This window comes from Heteronotia binoei, chromosome 6 (genome assembly GCF_032191835.1).
Source record: "Heteronotia binoei isolate CCM8104 ecotype False Entrance Well chromosome 6, APGP_CSIRO_Hbin_v1, whole genome shotgun sequence".
NCBI classification, from domain to species: Eukaryota; Metazoa; Chordata; class Lepidosauria; order Squamata; family Gekkonidae; genus Heteronotia; species Heteronotia binoei.
Genome location: NC_083228.1, coordinates 7,964,260 through 7,989,923, shown reverse-complemented (window position 1 = coordinate 7,989,923; position 25,664 = coordinate 7,964,260). Strand labels below are relative to the sequence as shown.

The window sequence follows — 25,664 nt, the reverse complement described above, 5'->3', positions numbered from 1 at the left end:
GGCCTCATTCAAAACCTTCAAACTCTCACATGCAAATGGAACTCAGAGAGGAGTCCTGCAGCGTAAACCTAAACACATATCTCAGGTCCACTGAAGCCAATAGGCTTAGACAGGTGCAACCGCGTTTAGGATTGCAGACCAAAACATGCAAACTTCTCCATGATCATGTTGCCTACATGTTCATCTAGTGGGGTTTATTGGGTTGCCAGCCTCCAAGTAAAGCTGGAAGATCTCCTGGAATGTATAACTGATCCCTAGGCGACAGATTTCAGTTCCCCTACAGAAAACAGAGGGTGGACTGTAAGGCATTATACCTCCCCTCCCCTGAACCCCATCGTTCCCAGTTTCTATCCCCAAAATCTCCAGGAATTTTCCAACCCAGAACTAACTGTCAATCTGTCTGCAGCCCCAGTCCCTGCCTTTTTTACCCCGATCTCTTGACCATGTTCATTTAAGCCCCTGAATTATTGAATAACCAGGAAGGAGGCAAAATGGGATCGAATTTGGATTTGGGCACTTCAAACAATCCCATGGCATGTTTCACACACAGCTGCTGCTTTGATTTGCTTGGTCTCAGTATACTTAAAATGCCTATCATTAGGGGATATTTCATAAATATGACAATGGTCATTATATTCTTGCTTATATTAAGTCTCATTAAAATGTACATTTTGCCCTGACCCAGGTAGCTCAGGCTGGTCTGGCCTCATCAGGTCTCAGAAGTTAAGCTGGGTCAGCCCTGGTTAGCCCCCGAATGGGAGACCACCAAAGAAACCCAGGGGTGCTATGCAGGAGCGAGCGATGGCAAATCACCTCTGTGTCTCTTGCCTCAAAAACCCCGAGGGGGTCACCATAATTCAGCTGTGACTTGATAGCAAAAAAACCCACAAACACTTAAAAGCGCTCAAAGAATTATTCTGCTGTAGGGTTGCCAAGTCCAATTCAAGAAATTTCTGGGAACTTTGGGGGTGGAGCCAGGAGACGTTGGGGTGGAGCCAGGAGACGTTGGGGGTGGAGCCAGGAGCAAGGCTGTGACAAGCATGATTGAACTTCAAAAGGAGACCTGCCCATCACATTTAAAAGGACCGCACACCTTTTAAATGCCTTCCCTCCATTGGAGATAATGAAGGATAGGGGCACTTTCTTTGGGGGCTCATAGAATTGGACCCCCTGGTCCAATCTTTTTGAAACTTGGAGGGTGTTTTGAGAAGAGATCGGATGCTATGCTGCAAAATTGGTGCCTCTATCCCAAAAAACAATCCCCCAGAGGCCCAGATACTACAGATCAATTCACCATTATATCCTATGGGTCTCCAGGGAATAATGGAGTGCCCAGCAGACATTTCCTTCCCCTGCCCCTCCCCCCCGCTTTCTGATGACCTTGAAGCGAGGGGAGGGCCTTCAAACTGGGGGATCCCTTGCCACCCCCTGGGGATTGTAGCAAGACTCAAGGAAACCACAGCAGATAGGTTTATAAACACTCTACAAATGCTGTGAATGATTTCTATAATTCATTAATTCCTTGTAACATACAGACATATTCTCCAAAATTCACAAACCAATTTGTTGCAAAAATATTTTTTAAGGACTGAACCCGCCCACCTCCTTTGAAAGAATCAGTCCCAATATACTCCGTTAGTAGTTTGGATTTATACCCTGCCCTTCACTTAGAGTTTCAGAATGGCTTGCAATTTCCTTCGTTTCCTCTCCCCACCTACCCTTTGAGGTAGGTGGGGCTGAGAGAGATCTTTGGAGAACTGCTTTTTAGAGAACAGTTCTGTGAGAACTGTGGCTGACCCAAGGTCACCCAGCAGGTGCATGTGAGGGAGAAACGGGGAATCAAACCCAGTTCTCCCAGATTAGAATCCACCACTCTGAACCACTATATTTGTTACAACCGCTGAGCATGCAGCAACATCTGGTCCAGTGGGCGACATCAGATTAAGTGGAAAGCAACAGACTGTAGGGCAAAATCCCGCGAGCAGAGCCAGACGTCCTCTCATGATGGTCTTCTTCACTTCTTTTGCTGAGGTTTAGCGATGTTTCATAAGAGAGGTGTCACAACACAGAACGAAGTCCCAGTTGATGGCTTTGAGTTTAATTAGATTACAGGGTTACAGGCAGATTGAAGGGTTAGCGTTGGCTTAAAGTGATATTCTCTGCTCTCCGACTGAACTCGGCGCTGATTCGCAGACAGAAAGAGAAGGTCAGTGAGAAACTAAGCTCCTCTCTGTCTGCAAGGAGGTTGGACTTCTTTCTTTTTGCATTTCCCTAGCCGAGTGAAAATGGCGGGGAGACAATGTCATCTGCTGCTAATAGCCCTGGTGTTTTCAGGCATTCGTACTGAGGACGTCTTCCAGCCCACCCTGGTGCTAGACATGGCCAAGCTTCTGTTGGAGAATTACTGCTTCCCTGAAAACCTGGTGGGGATGCAAGAAGCTATTGAGCAAGCCATTAAAAACGGTGAGGTCTTGGACATCTCCGATCCCAATCTTCTGGCCTCTGTTCTGACCGCTGGCGTCCAAGGTGCCTTGAATGACCCGCGGTTGGTAATCTCTTACGAGCCTTCGTCTCCCGTTGCCCCTAAGCAAGAAACAGAAGCTTCTCCAACATCAGAGCAGCTCCTAGAACTTATCCAACATGTAGTGAAGTCCGAGGTACTGGATGGCAACGTGGGCTACTTGAGGATTGACTACATCATTGGTCAAGAAACTATAAAGCGGATAGGGGCGTTCCTCGTCGAAAAGGTATGGAAGACCCTGATGGAGACATCGGCTTTGGTGCTAGATTTACGTTATGCCACTGGCGGGAAGGTCTCTGGCATCCCCTTCATCATCTCCTACTTGCACCGCGATGACCAACTGTTGCATGTGGATACCGTCTACAACCGGCAGTCCAACAGCACCACTGAAATCTGGACCTTACCCAAAGTGCTGGGCACGAGGTACAGAAAGGACAAAGACGTTGTGTTGCTGATCAGCCAATACACCACGGGAGTGGCCGAAGCCGTGGCCTACATACTGAAGCACATGCGCCGGGCCATAATCGTGGGAGAGAGGTCCGCAGGGGGCTCCTTGGACATTCAGAAGTTGCGAATCGGGGATTCCCAGTTCTACATGACGATTCCCTTGTCCCGATCTGTGAGTCCCTTAAGCGGCAGTGGGCAAACTTGGGAAGGCAGCGGGGTGGTGCCGAGTGTAGCAACTTCAGCCGAACGAGCACTAGACGAAGCCTTGGCCATTCTCTCGCACTGCGCAAGGCCGTCCCCAGTACCATTGACCAGCTGATGACCGTCCTGAGGAACAACTACTCCATGGTGGATCGGGTGCCTTCGTTACTGCAGCACCTGGCCAGTTTTGACTGCTCTTCCATCCTGTCTGCGGCAGACCTGGCTTCCAAGCTGAACGCCAAACTGCAGGCTGTGTCGGAAGACCCCCGTCTCTCTCTGCGAGTCACCACCGCTGGGGAGATTGCCCCTGGACCGGCGGAACAGCGGATCGCCACAGCTGCTGACCTGCCTGACAACGAGCAGTTTCTGCAAGCTCTGGTGGACACGGCATTCAAGGTGTCGGTGTTACCAGGCAACGTGGGTTACATGCGCTTTGACGAGTTTGCTGATGCTTCCGTTCTGGGCAAGCTCGGTGCTTACATTGTGCACCGAGTCTGGGAGCCCCTGCAATCCACGGACAGCTTGATCGTGGACTTGCGCTACAACCCCGGGGGCCCATCCTCGAGCGCTGTGCCGATTTTGCTTTCCTACTTTCAAGACCCCTCTGCCGGCTCTGTGCGCCTCTTCACAACTTACGACAGGGGCACCAACCGCACCCAGGACCACAACAGCAGACTGGAAACTGTTAGGCAGGCCCTACGGAGCCCAGCGTGGGGGTCTACCTGCTCCTCAGCCACCACACGGCCACAGCGGCTGAAGAATTTGCCTACCTCATGCAGTCCCTCGGTCGCGCCACTCTGGTTGGTGAGATCACTGCAGGCCGTCTGCTCCACACACGGACCTTCTGCATCCTGCAGCTCAGGGAGGGGGCGGGGCTGTGGCCTCCTCATCAACATCCCCATCATCTCCTTCATTGACAACCACGGGGACTCCTGGTTCGGTGGTGGGGTGGTACCTGATGCCATCGTGCTGGCTGATGAGGCTCTGGAGAAAGCTCAGGAGGTGCTGGAGTTCCACAAGGGCATGGGAGCTCTCGTTGAAGGGGTTGGGCAGCTGCTGGAGGCTCACTACGCCATCCCAGAAATGGCCAGGCGGGTCAGTGGCATGCTCAATTCCAAGCTGGCTCAAGGCGGGTATCACATGGCAGTGGACTTCGAAACGCTGGCTTCTCAGCTGACCAATGACCTTCAAGAGGCCTCTGGAGACCACCAACTGCACATCTTCCACAGCCACGTGGAGCCTTCCCCAGAGGAGCAACCTCCCAACAAGACCCCCACGCCTGAAGAGCTGAGCTACATCATCGAGGCACTCTTCAAAGTGGACGTCTTGCCGGGCAACGTGGGCTACCTGCGCTTCGACATGATGGCAGAGGCGGAGACGGTGAAGGCCATCGGGCCCCAACTCCTGCAGATGGTCTGGGAGAAGCTGGTGGGCACCTCTGCCATGATTGTCGACATGCGCTACAACACGGGCAGCTACTCCAGCGCCGTGCCCATCCTCTGCTCCTACTTCTTTGATGCCGAGCCCCAGCAGCATCTGTACACCATTTTTGACCGGAGCACCTCTCACAGCACCGAAGTGTGGACCTTGCCCAAGGTGTCCGGCAAACGGTATGGCTCAACAAAGGACCTCTTCATCCTCATTAGCCACATAAGCGGCTCTGCGGTGGAGACTTTCACTCGCTCGATGAAGGACCTCCACCGAGCCAACCGTCATAGGGGAGCCCACCGTGGGCGGTTCCCTCTCAGCAGGGATTTACCGCCTGGGTGGCAGCCCCCTGTATGCCTCCATCCCCAGCCAGGTGGTGCTCAGCCCGCTCACGGGCAAAGTGTGGAGCTTGTCTGGGCTGCAGCCCCCACGTCACCACCCAAGCCACGGAAGCCCTGGCTTCCGCTCAGGACATCATCGGCCTGCGCGCCCAGCTGCCTGGCGTGCTGCAGACGGTGGGCAAACTGATTGCTGACAACTACGCCTTCGCCAGTCTCGGGGCAGAAATGGCTGCCAAGCTGGCCGACCTTGCATCCAAAGACACTTACAGGAGGATCAACAGCGAGGCAGAGCTTGCGGAGGCGATGGCAGCGGACCTGCAAGCCCTTTCCAGAGATGCGCACCTGAAAATAGCCCACATCCCTGAGCACTTGAGGGAGCGCATCCCAGGGAGTGTACCCGTGCAGGTAAGTGTCTGCGAGGCTGACTTCTTAGCGGTGGCCAGGAGGTTGGTGAGAAAGGAGAGCTCTGCCTGAGAGTCGGTTTGGTGTAGTGCTTAACTGTGCGGACTCTAATCTGGGAGATCAGACTCCCTTACTCCTTCATGTGCACCTGCTGGAGTGACCTTGGGTCCATCACAGTGCTCTCAGAGCTCTCTCAACCCCACCTACCTCACAGGGTACCTGTGGTGGGGAGAGAAAAGGCGATTGTAAGCTGCTCTGAGACTGAGTGAAGGGTGGGGCATAAATCCAATCTCTTCTTCTTCTTCCTCCTCCTCCTTCTCCTCCTCCTACTTCTCCTCCACTGCCGCCAGTTTGGTGTAGTGGTTTAGTGTGCAGACTCTTATGTGGGAGAACCGGGTTTGATTCCCCACTCCTCCACTTGCACCTGCTGGCATGGCCTTGGGTCAGCCATAGCTCTGGCAGGAGTTGTCCTTGAATGGACAGCTTCAGGGAGAGTTCTCTCAGCCCCACCCACCTCACAGGGTGTCTGTTGTGGGGGAGGAAGATAAAGGAGAGCTGCTCTGAGACTCTGAGATTTGGAGTGGAGGGCAGGATATAAATTCAATATCTTCTCCTCCTATTTCTCCTCCTCTCCTTCTCTCCTCCTTCTCCTCTTCCTTCTTCTCCTCCTCCTGTTCGGCTCACTGTTTGATGTAAAGATCAGAGTAGGATGCTGGTGGGACAGAAGGCTGAGTCTTTAGTTTGTCACCCCCCTGGAAACACAAGTTTACCACCCTGCAGCCCATGAGTCAGTTAAGGAGATTAGTGTGCCATCGCCCAACTTCTCTGCAAATGCATTTTGTGTGGAAAGTGCCATCAAGTCACAGCTGATGTATGGTGACCCCACGGGGTACTCAAGGCAACAGATGGACAGAGGAGGTTTGCCCTTGCCTGCCTCTACAAACAGGTGATGGGAAAGGTATCTGGCACAATGCCAGATGGATGAGGGTGGGAAGAACCTGCCCAGGACAAAAACAGCTTTCCTCCAATCCTCTCTACTTCCTGGTCACACCTCGAGGCTGCCAACCAAATAAAAACCCAAAAATCTAGATCTTCTGGAATTACAATTTGGCCACCAGACTACAGAGTTCAGTTCCCTTAAGAAAATGGCAGCAGCCTCTCCCCAGTCAGCCCAGCCCTCCTCGGTTACCAGCCACTGAGGCCACAACGGCCAGGGGATGGGCTCTGTGGGAACAGGCCAGGACTCCAGCCCCCCCTGCCTCCCCCAGCAGCAGCCTCTCCCCCGTCAGCCCAGCCCTCCTCTGTGACCAGGCCTCTGAGGCCACAAGGGCCAGGGGATGGGCTCTATGGGGACAGGCCAGGACTTCAGCCCCCCCTGCCTCCCCCAGCAGCAGCCTCTCCCCCGTCAGCCCAGCCCTCCTCTGTGACCAGGCCTCTGAGGCCACAAAGGCCAGGGGATGGTCTCTGGGGGGACAGGCCAGGATTCCAGCCCCCCTGCCTCCCCCAGCAGCAGCCTCTCCCCCGTCAGCCCAGCCCTCCTCTGTGACCAGGCATCTGAGGCCACAAAGGCCAGGGGATGGGCTCTATGGGGACAGGCCAGGACTTCAGCCCCCCCTGCCTCCCCCAGCAGCAGCCTCTCCCCCGTCAGCCCAGCCCTCCTCTGTGACCAGGCATCTGAGGCCACAAAGGCCAGGGGATGGTCTCTGGGGGGACAGGCCAGGATTCCAGCCCCCCTGCCTCCCCCAGCAGCAGCCTCTCCCCCGTCAGCAAAACCCTCCCCTGTGACCAGCCTCTGAAGCCACAAGGGCCAGGGGATGGGCTCTGTGTAGACAGGCCAGGACTTCAGCCCCCCCGCCTCCCCCAGCAGCAGCAGCCTCTTCCCAGTCAGCCCAGCCCTCCTCTGTGACCAGGCTTATGAGGCCACAAAGGCCAGGGGATGGGCTCTGTGGGGACAGGCCAGGACTTCAGCCCCCCTGCCTCCCCCAGCAGCAGCAGCCTCTCCCCAGTCAGCCCAGCCCTCCTCTGTGACCAGGCCTGTGAGGCCACAAGGGCCAGGGGATGGGCTCTGTGGGGACAGGCCAGGACTTCAGCCCCCCTGCCTCCCCCAGCAGCAGCCTCTCCCCCGTCAGCAAAACCCTCCCCTGTGACCAGCCTCTGAAGCCACAAGGGCCAGGGGATGGGCTCTGTGTAGACAGGCCAGGACTTCAGCCCCCCTGCCTCCCCCAGCAGCAGCCTCTCCCCCGTCAGCAAAACCCTCCCCTGTGACCAGCCTCTGAAGCCACAAGGGCCAGGGGATGGGCTCTGTGTAGACAGGCCAGGACTTCAGCCCCCCTGCCTCCCCCAGCAGCAGCACCCTCTTCCCAGTCAGCCCAGCCCTCCTCTGTGACCAGGCTTATGAGGCCACAAAGGCCAGGGGAGGGTCTCTGGGGCAGGCCAGGACTTCAGCCCCCCTGCCTCCCCCAGCAGCAGCAGCCTCTGCCCAGTCAGCCCAGCCCTCCTCTGTGACCAGGCCTCTGAGGCCACAAGGGCCAGGGGATGGGCTCTGGGGGGACAGGCCAGGCCTTCAGCCCCCCTGCCTCCCCCAGCAGCCCAGCCCTCCTCTGTGACCAGCCTCTGAGGCCACAAGGGCCAGGGGAGGGTCTCTGGGGCAGGCCAGGACTTCAGCCCCCCTGCCTCCCCCAGCAGCAGCAGCCTCTCCCCAGACAGCCCAGCCCTCCTCTTTGACGAGGCCTCCGAGGCCACAAGGGCCAGGGGATGGTCTCTGGGGACAGGCCGGGACTTCAGCCCCCCTGCCTCCCCCAGCAGCAGCAGCCTCTCCCCAGTCAGCCCAGCCCTCCTCTGTGACCAGGCCTCTGAGGCCACAAGGGCCAGGGGATGGGCTCTGGGGGGACAGGCCAGGCCTTCAGCCCCCTTGCCTCCCCCAGCAGCAGCAGCCTCTCCCCAGTCAGCCCAGCCCTCCTCTGTGACCAGGCCTCTGAGGCCACAAGGGCCAGGGGATGGGCTCCGTGGGGACAGGCCAGGCCTTCAGCCCCCCTGCCTCCCCCAGCAGCAGCAGCCTCTCCGCACTCAACCCAGCCCTCCTCTGTGACCAGGCCTCTGAGGCCACAAGGGCCAGGGGAGGGTCTCTGGGGCAGGCCAGGACTTCAGCCCCCCTGCCTCCCCCAGCAGCAGCAGCCTCCCCCAGTCAGCCCAGCCCTCCTCTGTGACCAGGCCTCTGAGGCCACAAGGGCCAGGGGATGGGCTCTGGGGGGACAGGCCAGGACTTCAGCCCCCCTGCCTCCCCCAGCAGCAGCAGCCTCCCCCAGTCAGCCCAGCCCTCCTCTGTGACCAGGCCTCTGAGGCCACAAGGGCCAGGGGATGGTCTCTGTGGGGACAGGCCAGGACTTCAGCCCACCTGCCTCCCCTAGCAGCAGCCTCTCCCCACTCAGCCCAGCCCTCCTCGGTTACCAGCCACTGAGGCCACAACGGCCAGGGGATGGGCTCTGTGGGAACAGGCCAGGACTCCAGCCCCCCCTGCCTCCCCCAGCAGCAGCCTCTCCCCAGTCAGCCCAGCCCTCCTCTGTGACCAGGCCTCTGAGGCCACAAGGGCCAGGGGATGGGCTCTGTGGGGACAGGCCAGGACTTCAGCCCCCCCTGCCTCCCCCAGCAGCAGCCTCTCCCCCGTCAGCCCAGCCCTCCTCTGTGACCAGGCATCTGAGGCCACAAAGGCCAGGGGATGGTCTCTGGGGGGACAGGCCAGGACTCCAGCCCCCCTGCCTCCCCCAGCAGCAGCCTCTCCCCCGTCAGCAAAACCCTCCCCTGTGACCAGCCTCTGAAGCCACAAGGGCCAGGGGATGGGCTCTGTGTAGACAGGCCAGGACTTCAGCCCCCCTGCCTCCCCCAGCAGCAGCAGCCTCTTCCCAGTCAGCCCAGCCCTCCTCTGTGACCAGGCCTGTGAGGCCACAAGGGCCAGGGGATGGGCTCTGTGGGGACAGGCCAGGACTTCAGCCCCCCTGCCTCCCCCAGCAGCAGCCTCTCCCCCGTCAGCAAAACCCTCCCCTGTGACCAGCCTCTGAAGCCACAAGGGCCAGGGGATGGGCTCTGTGTAGACAGGCCAGGACTTCAGCCCCCCTGCCTCCCCCAGCAGCAGCACCCTCTTCCCAGTCAGCCCAGCCCTCCTCTGTGACCAGGCTTATGAGGCCACAAAGGCCAGGGGAGGGTCTCTGGGGCAGGCCAGGACTTCAGCCCCCCTGCCTCCCCCAGCAGCAGCAGCCTCTGCCCAGTCAGCCCAGCCCTCCTCTGTGACCAGGCCTCTGAGGCCACAAGGGCCAGGGGATGGGCTCTGTGGGGACAGGCCAGGACTTCAGCCCCCCTGCCTCCCCCAGCAGCAGCAGCCTCTCCCCAGTCAGCCCAGCCCTCCTCTGTGACCAGGCCTCTGAGGCCACAAGGGCCAGGGGATGGGCTCTGGGGGGACAGGCCAGGACTTCAGCCCCCCTGCCTCCCCCAGCAGCAGCAGCCTCTCCCCAGTCAGCCCAGCCCTCCTCTGTGACCAGGCCTCTGAGGCCACAAGGGCCAGGGGATGGGCTCTGGGGGGACAGGCCAGGCCTTCAGCCCCCCTGCCTCCCCCAGCAGCCCAGCCCTCCTCTGTGACCAGCCTCTGAGGCCACAAGGGCCAGGGGAGGGTCTCTGGGGCAGGCCAGGACTTCAGCCCCCCTGCCTCCCCCAGCAGCAGCAGCCTCTCCCCAGACAGCCCAGCCCTCCTCTTTGACGAGGCCTCCGAGGCCACAAGGGCCAGGGGATGGTCTCTGGGGACAGGCCGGGACTTCAGCCCCCCTGCCTCCCCCAGCAGCAGCAGCCTCTTCCCAGTCAGCCCAGCCCTCCTCTGGGACCAGGCCTCTGAGGCCACAAGGGCCAGGGGAGGGTCTCTGGGGCAGGCCAGGACTTCAGCCCCCCTGCCTCCCCCAGCAGCAGCAGCCTCCCCCAGTCAGCCCAGCCCTCCTCTGTGACCAGGCCTCTGAGGCCACAAGGCCAGGGGATGGGCTCTGTGGGGACAGGCCAGGCCTTCAGCCCCCTTGCCTCCCCCAGCAGCAGCAGCCTCTCCGCACTCAACCCAGCCCTCCTCTGTGACCAGGCCTCTGAGGCCACAAGGGCCAGGGGATGGTCTCTGGGGGGACAGGCCAAGACTTCAGCTCCCCTGCCTCCCCCAGCAGCAGCAGCCTCTCCCCAGTCAGCCCAGCCCTCCTCTGTGACCAGGCCTCTGAGGCCACAAGGGCCAGGGGATGGGCTCTGGGGGGACAGGCCAGGACTTCAGCCCCCCTGCCTCCCCCAGCAGCAGCAGCCTCCCCCAGTCAGCCCAGCCCTCCTCTGTGACCAGGCCTCTGAGGCCACAAGGGCCAGGGGATGGTCTCTGTGGGGACAGGCCAGGACTTCAGCCCACCTGCCTCCCCTAGCAGCAGCCTCTCCCCACTCAGCCCAGCCCTCCTCTGTGACCAGGCCTCTGAGGCCACAAGGGCCAGGGGATGGTCTCTGGGGGGACAGGCCGGGACTTCAGCCCCCCTGCCTCCCCCAGCAGCAGCAGCCTCTCCCCAGTCAGCCCAGCCCTCCTCTGTGACCAGGCCTCTGAGGCCACAAGGGCCAGGGGATGGTCTCTGGGGACAGGCCGGGACTTCAGCCCCCCTGCCTCCCCCAGCAGCAGCAGCCTCTCCCGTCTCCCCCGTCAGCCCAGCTCTCCTCTGGGACCAGGCCTCCGAGGCCACAAGGGCCAGGGGATGGTCTCTGGGGACAGGCCGGGACTTCAGCCCCCCTGCCTCCCCCAGCAGCAGCAGCAGCAGCAGCAGCAGCCTCTCCCCACTCAGCCCAGCCCTCCTCTGTGACCAGGCCTCTGAGGCCACAAGGGTCAGGGGATGGTCTCTGTGGGGACAGGCCAGGACTCCAGCCCCCCTGCCTCCCCCAGCAGCAGCAGCCTCTCCCCAGTCAGCCCAGCCCTCCTCTGTGACCAGGCCTCTGAGGCCACAAGGGCCAGGGGTGGTCTCTGTGGGGACAGGCCAGGACTTCAGCCCCCCTGCCTCCCCCAGCAGCAGCAGCCTCTCCCCACTCAGCCCAGCCCTCCTCTGTGACCAGGCCTCCGAGGCCACAAGGGCCAGGGGATGGGCTCTATGGGGACAGGCCAGGACTTCAGCCCCCCTGCCTCCCCCAGCAGCAGCAGCCTCTCCCCACTCAGCCCAGCCCTCCTCTGTGACCAGGCCTCTGAGGCCACAAGGGCCAGGGGAGGGTCTCTGGGGCAGGCCAGGACTTCAGCCCCCCTGCCTCCCCCAGCAGCAGCAGCCTCTCCCCAGACAGCCCAGCCCTCCTCTTTGACGAGGCCTCCGAGGCCACAAGGGCCAGGGGATGGTCTCTGGGGACAGGCCGGGACTTCAGCCCCCCTGCCTCCCCCAGCAGCAGCCTCTCCCCAGTCAGCCCAGCGGGTTGCCAAGTCCAAATCAAGAAATATCTGGGGACTTTGGGGATGGAGCCAGGAGACTTTGGGGGTGGAGCCAGGAGACATTAGGGGTGGGGCCAAGATCAAGGCTGTGACAAGCATAATTGAACTCCAAAGGGAGTTCTGGCCATCACATTTAAAGGGACGGCACACCTTTTCAATTCCTTCCTTCCATAGGAAATAATGAAAGATAGGGGCACCTTCTTTTAGGGCTCATAGAATTGGACCCCCTGGTCCAAACGTTTTGAAACTTGGGGGGTATTTTGGGGAGAGGCACTAGATGCTATACTGAAAATTTGATGCCTCTACCCCAAAAAACAGCCCCTCCAGAGCCCCAGATACCCGCAGATCAATTCTCCATGATTTTCTATGGGAATAAATCTCCATAGGGAATAATAGAGTTCCCAGCAGACATTTCCCTCCCCTCCCCCCGCTTTCTGACGACCCTGAAGCTGGGGGAGGGCCTCCAAACCGGGGGATCCCCTGCCCCCACCTGGGGATTGGCAACCCTAGAAGAATCAGTTGGCCTGCAGCAACAGAACCAAGTTTGAGTCCAGTGGCACCTTTAAGACCGACTAATTTTTATTCAAGGTATAAGCTTTTGTGTGCACGCACACTTCTTCAGATACAGTACAGCAGAATTTCCTTAACTAATGCATATAGGAAGAGACAGTTTTTTGGGGAGGAAGGTGTTCATTGCCATTGGAAGGGCCAGAGTAATACATTCCCACGTAATTCACCTAAGCTCTGCTCTTTCCCCTCTATTGTACTTTCTTTTACACAAAGAAAGCAGACTTTAGCTTCATGTGTTCAATCCTTGGTCATGGCTCAGTTTTAAAAGGTTGTGTTCTGCATGTGTGCTAGATGAGCGGTTCCCAACCTTTTTGGCACCCGGGACCCGTGGAAGACAATTTTTCCATGGGCCGGAGGTGGGGGGGTGGGGGGAGGATGGTTTCGGGATGATACAATTGTGCACTTTATTTTGGTGCGGTGGTTAAGTGTGTTGACTCTTATCTGGGAGAACTGGGTTTAATTCCCCACTCCTCCACTTGCAGCTGCTGGAATGGCCTTGGGTCAGCCATAGCTCTTGCAGAGCTGTCCTTGAAAGGGCAGCTGCTGCAAGAACTCTCTCAGCCCCACCCACCTCACATGATTTCTGTTGTGGGGGAGGAGGGTAAAGGAGACTGTAAGCCACTCTGAGATTTGGAGTGGAGGGCAGGATATGAATCCAATGTCGTCATCTTATTATTACTAGATTGTAATATATAATCAAATAGTTATATAACTCACGGCCCAGTTGCTAACAGGTCACCGACCAGTACTTCAATATATAAAGTAACACAGGCTCTCCACTTCACCTCCAAAGTAAACTTTCCCGAAATGAGAGTACTGGTACTGGTCCACAGCCCGGGAGTTGGGGACCCCTGTGCTAGATCATATATGTGTTAAATTCTGGTTCATTTTTGAATGAGAGTGGGATTTTTTAAAGCGACATGTAATTGTTTTAAAAAAGAAAATGCAGTTTCAGTTTCTTCAAATAAAGGTTCTGTTATCTGTCCAGTAGATGAAATTGTTGGGATAAACAATAGATCTATTATTATTATTATTATTATTTTATTTCTATTCCGCCCCTTCCCCCTTTGGGGGGGCTCAGAGCAGAGTACAACAATTTAAATTAAAATCACAGTAAAATCATAATAAAAAACAAGTTCAGCATTCAGAAAGTGCAGTCAATTAGTTCAGCAAGGTGATATGAAGCAAGATGCTATAGCTCCACACGACAGTGATGCAGCAGGCCGTAAGGGCGTAGGGGGAGGCCAACCGATCTAATAGATGGACGCCCTCTGCCTCATCCAAAGACCTGGCGGAACAGCTCCGTTTTACAGGCCCTACGAAAGGCCAGTAAGTCAGGTAGGGCCCGGATCTCCATTAGGGTTGCCAAGTCCAACCCCAGAAATATCTGGGGACTTTGGGGGTGGAGCCAGGAGACTTTGGGGGTGAAGCCAGGAGACACTGGGGTGGAGCTAGGGGGAGGGGGGAAACGGCGCCGGGGAGCGTGGCGAGTTGCCCCGCAGCTGCCGCCTCTTCTCCGCTCGCCGTGGCTGCTCCTCTGAGATGGGCTCAGCCTGAGCCCATCTCGGAGGAGCAGCCACGGCGAGCAGAGAAGAGGCAGCAGCGGCGCGGCGGCCTCGCCAGCTCCGCCTCTGGGATGGAAGCGGAGGGGGCGGGTGGAGGCGGGCCGGGAGCATGGTGAGCCGCAAGTCCGGGTCCTAGAAGGGCGCGGATTCGCGGCTCGCCATGCTCCTGGCCTGCCTTGCCCTCCCCTGCGCTGCTGCCGCCTCTTGGCTGCTCCTCCGAGATGGGCTCAGCCTGAGCCCATCTCGGAGGAGCAACTGCGGTGGGCGGGGAGGGGGCGGCAGCGGCGCGGCGGCCTCGCCGGCTCGGCACCGTTTCCCCCCTCTCCCCCCGCTTCCATTTTTTTGGGGAGCGGGGGAAGAGAGTGGAAATCCTGGGGTCCCCCGGCAGGGCGGGAGGGTTGGGAAGCCTAATCTCCATTGGTAGCTGATTCCACCAGTTCGGAGCCAGGACCGAAAAAGTCCTGGCCCTGATAGAGGCAAGACGGGCATCCCTTGGGCCGGGGACTGTCAGAAGACCCTGGGAGGCCGAACAAAGCCACCTCCTGGGCGAATATGGAAGGCGACGGTCCCGTAGGTACGTTGGTCAAAACTAACACCTTGAAACGGATCCGGTACTCCATAGGCAGCCAGTGCCGGCCATATGCGCACCCGTATAGGTGATGTAGTCAGCAGGCGAGCTGCCTCATTCTGCACCCGCTGCAGTTTCTGGATCAGTTTCAGCGGCAAGCCAGCATAGAGCGAGTTAGAGTAACCCAGCCTAGAAGTGACGATTGCATGGATCACTGTAGCTAAATCTTGGGAGGATAGGTATGGTGCTAGCTGCCTGATCTGCCATAGGTGGAAGAAGGCAGACTGCGCAGCTGTTGTGACCTGGACCCCCATGGAAAGGGAGGCATCCAGAATCACTCCCAGACTCTTCACCTGCTGGGCCGGTACCAAGGCGGCGCCGCCCAGGGCTGGGAGCTGGATGCACGAAACACCCCCCCCCCCCCGTCTTAGTTGGATTTAACTTCAGTCGACTCTGCTGTAGCCACCCAGCCAAGGCTCCTAACGCCTCCAACAGCTGTTCAGGGGCGGAAGACGGTCTGCCGTCCATCAACAGATAGAGCTGGGTGTCATCAGCTGGTGACGACCCAGTCCAAAACCTCGGGCAATCTGGGCAAGGGGGCGCATATAATTTAGGCAAGTGGGACCTTCCCGCCTTGGTCCAGGTTAAATAATAAAGAGACTAGCTCCCTGCGGCACTCCACATATAAGTGGGTGCCACAGGGAAGTGTGCTCGCCAAGCATCACCCTTCGTCCCCGTCCCTGAAGGAAGGAGGAAAACCATTGTAAAGAGACCCGCCCCCCCCACACCCCAGCAACGGCAAGGCAGTGGGTCAATAGGTCATAGCTGACCGTGTCAAATACTGCTGATAAGTCAAGAAGAATCAGCAGCGCTGACCCACCTTGGTCCAGGTGCCTTCTTAGGTCGTCTGTGACGGCGACTAATACTGTCTCCGTCCCATGGCCCGGGTGAAAGCCGAAGTGGAATGGGTCCAGGGCGGATGTTTCATCCAGGAAAACCTGCAGCTGCTCCGCTACCGCTTTCTCAACTACCTTTCCCAGGAACGGCGAGTTAGAAACTGGGCGGTAGGGTTCCCAAGTCCAATTCAAGAAATATCTGGGGACTTTGGGGGTGGAGCCAGGAGACATTAGGGGTGGAGCCAAGATCAAGGCTGTGACAAGCATAATTGAACTCCAAAGGGAGTTCTGGCCATCATATTTAAAGGGGCAGCACACCTTTTAAAATGCCTTCCTTCCATAGAAAATAATGAAGGATGGGGCACCTTCTTTTGGGGCTTACAGAATTGGACCCCCTGGTCCAATCTTTTTGAAACTTGGGGGGTATTTTGGGGAGGGACACTGGATGCTATAGGGAAAATTTGGTGCCTCTACCCCAAAAAACAGCCCCCTCAGGGCCCAGATACCCATGGATCAATTCTCCATGATTTTCTATGGGAATAAATCTCCACAGGGACTAACAGAGCTCCCCGAAGACATTTCCCTCCCCTCCCCCCGCTTTCTGACGACCCTGAAGCGGGGGGAGGGCCTCCAAACCGGGGGATCCCCTGCCCCCACCTGGGGATTGGCAACCCTAGGTCCAGCGAAGGTTTTTTCAACAACAGGCGAATTACAGCCTCTTTTAGTACCTCTGGGAATGTCCCACTTGTCAGGGACAGGTTAACAATATCACCCAGAGTCCCTAATACCATCCTGGCAAGCCTTCACAAGTCCAAGGGGCAGTTGGTAGATTTCACTGCCGCTAGGATCCTGTCTCCATCCTCCATTCTGGATTGTGTTTAAACTCTTTGGCCAGGGTTGCAAATTCCAGGCTGGGGAATATCTGGAGATTTGAGGGTAGAGTCTGGGAAGGGGACAGACCTCAACAAGGTCCGATATTGTAGAGACCACCCTTCGAAGTGACTCATTTATCCAGGAGAAGTGATTTCTGTCATCTGGAGCTCAGTTGCGTTTCCAGGAGATCTCCAGGCCCCACATGGAAGTTGGCAAGCTTGTCTCTCACATGCCCCATTTTTTTTTTTCATTGCCCTCCCATGTTACCTTTGAAAGATCATGACCACGTTCAGTTCGTGACCATGTAAAACCCGTTTCAGATTTCTTCCCCGGAGCATTTGGAAGACTTCGTTAAGTTTTCTTTCCACACCAAAGTGTTTGAGAACAACGTCGGTTACCTGAGGTTTGATATGTTTGGAGACTGTGAACTTTTAGCCCAGGTCTCCAGCCTGCTGGTGGAACACGTCTGGAAGAAGATTATCAACACGGACGCCCTGATCATTGACCTGAGGTAAGTAGAAAAGGCAGGAGCTGTGGTTCAGTGGAAGACCCTCTGTTTTGCATGCAGAAGGTCCCAGGTTCAATCCCCGGTATCTCCATTTAAAAGGATCAGCTAGGAGGTGATGGGAAAGACCTCAGCCTGAGACCCTGGAGAACCACTGCTGGTCTGAATAGACAATACTGGCTTTGAAGGATTGATGGTCTCAGGGCTTTTTTTTGTAGCAGGAACTCCTTTGCATATTAGGCCACACACCTCTGATGCAGCCAATCCTCAAAGAGCTTACAGTAGGCCCTGTAAGAAGAGCCCTGTAAGCTCTTGGAGGATTGGCTACACCAAGGGGGCATGGCCTAATATGCAAAGGAGTTCCTGCTACAAAAAAAGCCCTGGAAGTCAGTTTCCTGTGTGTTCACGCAAGGGAGGCGTGGAGCAATGTCAAACATTCAACATGTTTACTGTGTTCAAAAATGCATTTCGTTTTGCTGCTAAGCGTACGATTCTAACAACCCTCCACACTTCCTGCTCAAAATTCCATGTCTGTAAAGCCTTTCGAAGTTTTATTTGCCAAAACATGAACAAGGATGGTTTCTAAAAAACCCCCAAAATAATTATTATATATATAAAAAAGACTATCTGGCTGAACGCTTGGAAGACTGGTAATTTACAGCAGACATGGAAACTCTAGCTAATATTTGTAACCCAAAAGTAGCATGATGGTTTTACCACTCAACGGGAGGAGCCACAGCTCTGTGGTCAGGAGAAGTCCGAGGGTGGAAGCAAACCAGGCCAAAGCCCCGAGCCCTGGGCTCTGCTCCGTCCGCCTCTTTGAGAGGCACTGCCTGGATAAGCGTGGAGCAGGGCCGCACAGGCAAAGTTATCACAAGGTTGATGTTTCAGAGGGTAGCCATGGTGGTAGGCTGCTGGGCAGCTAGATTTGAGTCCCGGAGCGCCTTAGAGAGCGGATCAAGATTTGGGGACGGTACGATTTCCCAAGTCAAAGCTCCCTTCGTCAGATACAAATCGGAAAGAAAACCTCGGCCTCCTTACATCCCAGTCAGAAGTTGGGAGGGGCGTTGCAGAGAAGGAACTCGGGAATCGGATGCCGAGGGGCCATGTGCAGGGGGATCAGCTGGATCAGAGCAGAGGGGGAGATGCTGGGAGGGGCAGAAAATGTCCTGAGATAAAAAAAATCCTAGGTCCCGATTCAGCCCTGGTTTATCCTGCTTTGTAGACCACGTTAAGCAGGGGTCGTTTTGTAGGAAAATAGGGGGTGGAGCTCATTAGCATAACCCATTAGCATATGCCCCACACCAGCCAAAAGCAACCCGATGCAAGATAGGAGAGCCCTGGGCAAGCAAGGCCTGCTTGGGAGCACTACATAGTGAATCAGTGTGCTGGTTCTTATCTGGGAGAACCGGGGTTGATTCCCCACTCCTCCACTTGCATCTGCTGGAATGGCCTTGGGTCAGCCAGAGCTCTCTTACCTGGGAGAACCGGGTTTGATTCCCCACTCCTCCACTTGCATCTGCTGGAATGGCCTTGGGTCAGCCAGAGCTCTCTTACCTGGGAGAACCGGGTTTGATTCCCCACTCCTCCACTTGCACCTGCTGGAATGGCCTTGGGTCAGCCATAGCTCTCTTATCTGGGAGAACCGGGTTTGATTCCCCCCTCCTCCACTTGCACCTGCTGGAATGGCCTTGGGTCAGCCATAGCTCTCTTATCTGGGAGAACCAGGTTTGATTCCCCCCTCCTCCACTTCCACCTGCTGGGATGGCCTTGGGTCAGCCATAGCTCTCTTACCTGGGAGAACCGGGTTTGATTCCCCCCTCCTCCACTTGCACCTGCTGGAATGGCCTTGGGTCAGCCAGAGCTCTCTTACCTGGGAGAACCGGGTTTGATTCCCCACTCCTCCACTTGCATCTGCTGGAATGGCCTTGGGTCAGCCAGAGCTCTCTTACCTGGGAGAACCAGGTTTGATTCCCCACTCCTCCACTTGCACCTGCTGGAATGGCCTTGGGTCAGCCATAGCTCTCTTATCTGGGAGAACCAGGTTTGATTCCCCCCTCCTCCACTTCCACCTGCTGGGATGGCCTTGGGTCAGCCATAGCTCTCTTACCTGGGAGAACCGGGTTTGATTCCCCCCTCCTCAACTTGCACCTGCTGGAATGGCCTTGGGTCAGCCAGAGCTCTCTTACCTGGGAGAACCGGGTTTGATTCCCCACTCCTCCACTTGCATCTGTTGGAATGGCCTTGGGTCAGCCAGAGCTCTCTTATCTGGGAGAACCGGGTTTGATTCCCCACTCCTCCACTTGCATCTGCTGGAATGGCCTTGGGTCAGCCAGAGCTCTCTTATCTGGGAGAACCGGGTTTGATTCCCCACTCCTCCACTTGCAGATGCTGGAATGGCCTTGGGTCAGCCAGAGCTCTTTTATCTGAGAGAACCAGGTTTGATTCCCCACTCCTCCACTTGCAGCTGCTGGAACGGCCTTGGGTCAGCCAGAGCTCTCTTATCTGGGAGAACCAGGTTTGATTCCCCACTCCTCCACTTGCATCTGCTGGAATGGCCTTGGGTTAGCCATAGCTCTCACAGAGTTGTCCTTGAAATCCAAATACCAGTCAGATAAGGAAATAGGATTTGCTAAAAATCTAAACGAATTTGATATGATAATTTGTGATAATCAGAAACTCATCTCAAAAATTTATAATTGGCTCTTACAAATTAAAATGCAAAGCAGTTGTTAAAGCTGGATAAGATGGTTGAAAGATTTCGGATATAATATTGAGATGGAAGAATGGAAAAAAAAGTCTGGAAACAAAATTTAAAACTAACAAAATCAGCAGTGTTTAAAGAAAATATATACAAGATGATGTACAGGTGGTACTTAACTCCTGAAAGACTGAGTAAAATATACCCAAAGTATTCCAACAAATGTTGGAAATGCAGGAAAGTAAAAGGGTCTCTCTTTCATATCTGGTGGCAGTGTGATTTTGCCAAAAAATATTGGGCCCAGATCAATTTATGGGCTCAAAAAATATTAAAAACAAGGCTTCAACATACCCCAGAACTATACTATTAAATGTATATAAAGGGAACCTACCCAGACAAGAGAAGAAAGTGTTGCTGCATATAATAACTGTCGCGAGAATTTTGTACGCGAAATACTGGAAAGTCTCTAAACTGCCAGACAGGGGGAGAGTTTTTACAAAAGCTATTTGACGCAGCTGAGATGGACATTTTAACCGTAAGACTAAGAGGAGGTAATATACGAGATTGTAGAAAGACATGGGACTATTTATATGTTTGGATAAAAAGTATCGGACTTACCATGAGGAAATTGGAATTGTGCTATGGTGAAGCCTTGTAAGCTCCTTGGGTGGAGGAGGTTGGGTGGCGGTTTTTGTGTGTTTATGTTTGTTTATGTATAATTTGGTAGTGTACATGCAATTGATAAATAAAAGTTTTATGCAATGGGAAAAAAGAAAAAAGAAAAGGGCAGCTACTGTGAGAGCCCTCTCAGCCCCACCCACCTCACAGGGTGTCTGTTGTGGGGGGAGAAGATATAGGAGATTGTAAGCCACTCTGAGTCTCTGATTCAGAGAGAAGGGCGGGGTATAAATCTGCAGTCTTCTTCTTAGAGAGCCAGGCAGCCCAAGCAAGCCTCACTCACCTGGGGCTCTCCTGGGTCTCCCCCCTGCCCCAGTCAAAAAGCCAACCAGCCAGCCACTGCCCAAAATCACATAAGAAGTGGAGAAAGGGTGGTGTGAGCTTCTCCAGGGGTTCATGAGGGCTGCTGGGGGCGTGTCAAAGCCCCTGGTGGCTGGCTGGCTGCCTGTTCTCCTAATCCAGGGATTGTTATGCAGCTGCACCCACTATTCAATGGACAAGGTAGGTGAGGAGGGGTGGTGGTGTCAGAATTCAAGTGTTTCTTAATATGAAAAACCATCTAGAACTCCATAAATAAATAGATTGGGAGGAAGCAAAGAAGCAACAGACCCCCAAAATAATGAGAAATACACTCCCGGTCAGCTGTGGTTCCCAGGCAGCCCAATGGTAAATCCTTCGAAGCATCTCCTATTTGAAGAGGATTTCAGAGAGCTGATCTTGAGCATAAGGTTGCCAACTGCAGGTTGGAAAATTCCTGGAGATTTGGGGTTGGAGCATGTAGAGGGTCGGCCTTGGGGAAGGGACCTCAGTGGAGTACAAAATGCTACAGAATCTTCACTCTGAGGCTGCCATTTTCTCCAGGGAAATGGACCTTTCTGATCTGGAGAGCAGTTGTAATTCTGGGAGGTCTCCTGGCCTCACCTGGAGATTGGCAACCCCATGATGGACCACAGACTAGCTGGAACTGGCTTGACCGGGGAGCTCATAGAGCACATTTTATTGCACCAGCCCTCTTTGTCCATCCCAGGTAAGAACATAAGAGAAGCCATGTTGGATCAGGCCAATGGCCAATCCAGTCCAACACTCTGTGTCACATAAGAACATAAAAGAAGCCATGTTGGATCAGGCCAATGGCCCCTCCAGTCCAACACTCTGTGTCACATAAGAACATAAGAGAAGCCATGTTGGATCAGGCCAATGGCCCATCCAGTCCAACACTCTGTGTCATGTAAGAACATAAGAGAAGCCCTGTTGGATCAGGCCAATAGCCCATCCAGTCCAACACTCTGTGTCTCATAAGAACATAAGAGAAGCCATGTTGGATCAGGCCAATGGCCCATCCAGTCCAACACTATGTGTCACATAAGAGAAGCCATGTTGGATCAGGCCAATGGCTCATCCAGCCCAACGTTCTGTGTCACACAGTGGCCAAAAAACCCAGGTGCCATCAGGAGATCCATCAATGGGGCCAGGACACTAGAAGCCCTCCCACTGTTGCCCCCCCCCTCAGAACACTAAGAATACAGAGCATCACTGCCTCAGACAGAGAGTTCCAACAATACACTGTGGCTAATAGCCACTGATGGACCTCTGCTCCATATGTTGATCCAATCCCTTCTTGAAGCTGGCTATGAGTTTCTCTCGCACCACACTCTCTGTGAGAACTGCCCCATCCACTTCATCCCTGAGGGAAAGACCAACATAGGATTTCTGCACTCACTGTTCATGGTTCAACTGGGCTTCCGTGTAGTCCACTGAACGCGGCGATGGTTGCCTCCACAATGGGAATTCTTTAGGAGAAGAAAGATGGGCCCAGTTGTGAGCAAACGGACCTTCTCTCTCACACAGTTTCTTTCCTGGGAAGGGCATGCAGAACATCTGCTGATCTGGCTGTGTGGGTCTGAGTTGTTAGGGCCGTTCTTGGCACAGCTGCGACAGGTTGAGGGCGAGGGATGACTGAACCCACGCTTGCTGCCATTCCAAGGCATTTTGTCTCAGGTAGAGCCCATTTCAACCACATTTTGGAAGGCCTGTCTGTTTTCACCTTCCATGTAGAGCTAACATGATCTTGCTTTCCCCCTTTATCTCTGCAGATATAATGTAGGGGGCCCCACTTCCTCCATAGCAACTCTGTGCTCCTATTTCTTCGACGAAGGAAGCCCAATTCTTCTGGACAAAGTATACAACCGACCAAACAATACGACGACTGACATCTGGACCCATTCACAGCTTAAAGGTGATCAAAATTATATTCTATATTTTCGGTATCCAGGATGGATGGCTGCCTCTAGGGTGGTAGTTCATCAAATGCTAAAACCAGTCTCTAGCAAGCAGGCGCTACAGTAGACAGATCTGAATGGGATTGGGAACCATCAAAATATTGAAGAGCTAGAGGCTATAAACCTAAGAAGAGTCCTGTGGGACCAGGCCAATGGTCCATCTAGCCCAGCATCCCATCTCCTACAGTGGTGAAGACCAATACACTGTCCATGGAGGTTGCATCCCAGCAGCCAGTATTCAAAGGCGTACTGCCCCAGAAGTTGGAAGTCCCATGGCTAATCGCTATCAGTGAATTTCCACTCCTCCATGAATGTGTTCAGCTCTCCTTTAAAGCCGTCTAATATAGAACCTGTAAAGTGGCAGTGAGTTCCCTAAGTTAATAGTGTCTTGGGGAAGGAATACTTTCTTTTGTGCCTCTTGAATCTACTGCTCCTTTTAGGGTTGCCAGCTCCAGCTCTGGAAATATCTGGGGACTTTGGGAAGTGGAGCATGGTTACAGACGTGTTCTGAACCTTGTTGGTCTCCTATGAATGTATTGTAAAGATTGGGTTCCAGTGAGAAATAAGCCTCCAAACTGAAGCAAGACGGATGAAACGTCTTGATATCTAGAACAGATGTCTTTGGAAGGGCTTCTTTAGTTCCATGAACTAAATACTGGAAAAGTGTCACTCCTTGGTGATTGGAAAGACTGCTTTTGAACTGTCTTCTGTTAATGTCGTCTTGCTACACGCTCTTGTCTATTTGAAGTTCTATGCGCAAGCTCTGTCAGGACACCACTGACCTCTACATTACACTGTTTTGTTGTTTAAAATTTATGGTGTCTCTTAGCATTTTTTTTTATTTACACAGCTGTATGCTAAGATCTTATAGTTTCGCTATACTCCTTAAAGGAGCAAGGCTGTGGCAAGCACAACTGAACTCCAAAGAGAGTTCTGGCCCTCACATTCCTTTTAACTGCAATCACACCTGCATTGGGGAATTGGACTTCAGGGAGTCCTACAAACGAAGAAAAACATTGTATATTGCAAAATGGACTGTGAAATAATTTCAAATTAATGTGGAAATATTGTGATTTAAAATATTGTTTTCAATATATATTATTTATTTATGATTTATATCCCACCCTTCCCACGAAAGCGGCTCAGTTAAAGCTCTCACAGAGTGTTTGTCTATATACCTTACTCATACCCGCGAGCTCTCTGGTTTCACACCACCTAGAGGTTGGCAGCCCTACTGCTAAAGAGTTGGGAAATTCCTAGGGCTGTGAGCTCTGAGGTTCCTGTGGGGGAATGCCCCAGTTTTGGGGGCTCCTCTCCACAGTGGACCAGCTGGCCGGCAGGGGAAAGCCCTCCCCTAAATAGGGACATTGCCGCACAAAGTCACCTGGAAGTGACATCATCATGCTGGCGACATCATGTGCCCACTTTAACCATAGAGTTTGCCCAAAAACCAGAGCATTCCCTGCATGACATCCCAGATGCAATGATGTCACTTCTGGGTGATGTCATAAAGTAGGGGACATCGCACGTCGTCTTTGTCCACCCCAAGAATACCTTCCAAATCCCCCCGCCAGATGGGTGAGGAGATCTGACAAACTTGGAAATTCCTGGAAATTTGGGGGTGGAGCCTGTGGAGGGTGGGGCTTGGGGAGGACCTCAGGAGGGCATAATGCTGTCATTCCCTCTGGGTGGGGCTTGGGGAGGACCTCAGGAGTCCAAAGCTGTCATTCCCTCTGGGGAAACTGATTTCTGTTGCCTGGAGATACCTACATTATAATTCCAGGAGATCTCCAAATCTCTGAAGGAACAACTGTGTGGCAGACAAGCCTATCAGACAAAGATTGCAGCGAGTTCGAACCACTTTTAGCAAGTAGTATGAACACGATGCAATGGTGGTGGGGGGTGGGGTGGGGTCTGGTCCAATCTTCTACAGACTTTCTTCTGGCGGCTCCACCTGGGTGAGAAGAACTGTTCTGACCTGCTAACTTGCTCCTCCCTTCCTCTCTCTGCCAGGGGTGAGATACGGTCTCCAGAAAGGCCTGGTCATCCTCACCAGCTCGGTGACTGCAGGCGCTGCAGAGGAATTTGTGTCCATCATGAAAAGGCTGAACAGGGCCTACATCATTGGGCAGAGGACCAGCGGGGGCTGCCACCCGCCTCTGACGTACCACGTGGACGGCACCGACCTCTACGTGACCATCCCAGCATCCCGATCCGTCCTTTCCATTGACGGCACCTGGGAGGGGGTGGGAATAAGTCCTCACTTGGCCGTTCCCACCGAAGTGGCCCTCATCCGAGCCAAGGAGATGCTCAATGCACACCTTCACCAGCCCAACTAGACTTTCTGAGAGGCACCAGAAAAGGTGGGAACACAGAAGAAGATGCTGGAAAGGAGAATGAGTGAAGAAAGGTACCCAACTGGCTTCCTCTAGGAGGCGGAAATCTCTCTTCTTGACCTGGAGCACCATCACTAACATAGCCTGGTCTGTCCCCTCTTCGCTTGCATTCAGAGTTGTGGGAATGTTCTGTGTTGTGCAAAGAGAACTATGGGGTGGGGCGGGGCGTTCCCGGCTGAGCGCGTGAATAAAGAAGTTTCCTGTTTCCGCGTGGTGTTCTGTAATTCAATCTTCTTTCTGCCCAAGCAAGAAGGCACAAAGATGTCAGAACTGGGCTCAGTGGAAGTACACCTTCCATGCCCAAGCTTCCATTTTAGGGTTGCTAACCTCCAGGTGAGGCCTGGCGATCTCCTGGAATTACAATTGATCTCCAGACAAGAGATCAGTTCCCCTGGAGAAAATGGCAGCTTTGGAGGGTGGACTCTCTGGCTTCACATCTCTCCTGAGGTTTCTCTCCTCTCCAAACTTCACCCTCTCCGGACTCCATTCCTTAAATCTCCAGGTATTTCTTAACCCAGAGTTGACAACCCAAGTAAGTTGGCTGCCACCTGACGGCACGTCCTTGGCTCTTCACTCCTCCAAGGCTGTCGGGGGCCAGGGTTGCTAAAGCATCCAGGTTGGTAAATTCCTGGAGATCTGGAGGCAGAAGCTGGGGAGGGAGCTCAGCGGGGACAGGATGCCAGAGAGTCCCCTGCTCAGCGCTGCCATTTCCTCCAGGGAAACTGACCTGCGGAGTCTGAAGCAGGGTGATATCCCGTGCTCACTTTGTGGAGAGGGAATAATGGACAGGAACACCCCCCTCAGCAAGAATCAGAGTACAGCGCATGCAACGG

The 25,664-nt window shown here is 54.8% G+C and overlaps 1 protein-coding gene across 1 annotated transcript; it reads left to right on the top strand.

Annotated features, from left to right (window-relative positions):
• The first annotated feature begins 2,285 nt into the window (after positions 1-2,285).
• Positions 2,286-24,850, top strand: RBP3 (retinol binding protein 3). Its single transcript, XM_060241011.1, is given in 9 exon segments — positions 2,286-3,248; positions 3,251-3,856; positions 3,859-4,050; positions 4,052-4,876; positions 4,878-5,021; positions 5,023-5,343; positions 16,593-16,783; positions 22,250-22,392; positions 24,449-24,850. Coding segments are annotated over 9 exon segments (3,711 nt in total). The 3' UTR covers positions 24,775-24,850.
• The last annotated feature ends 814 nt before the right edge of the window (positions 24,851-25,664 follow it).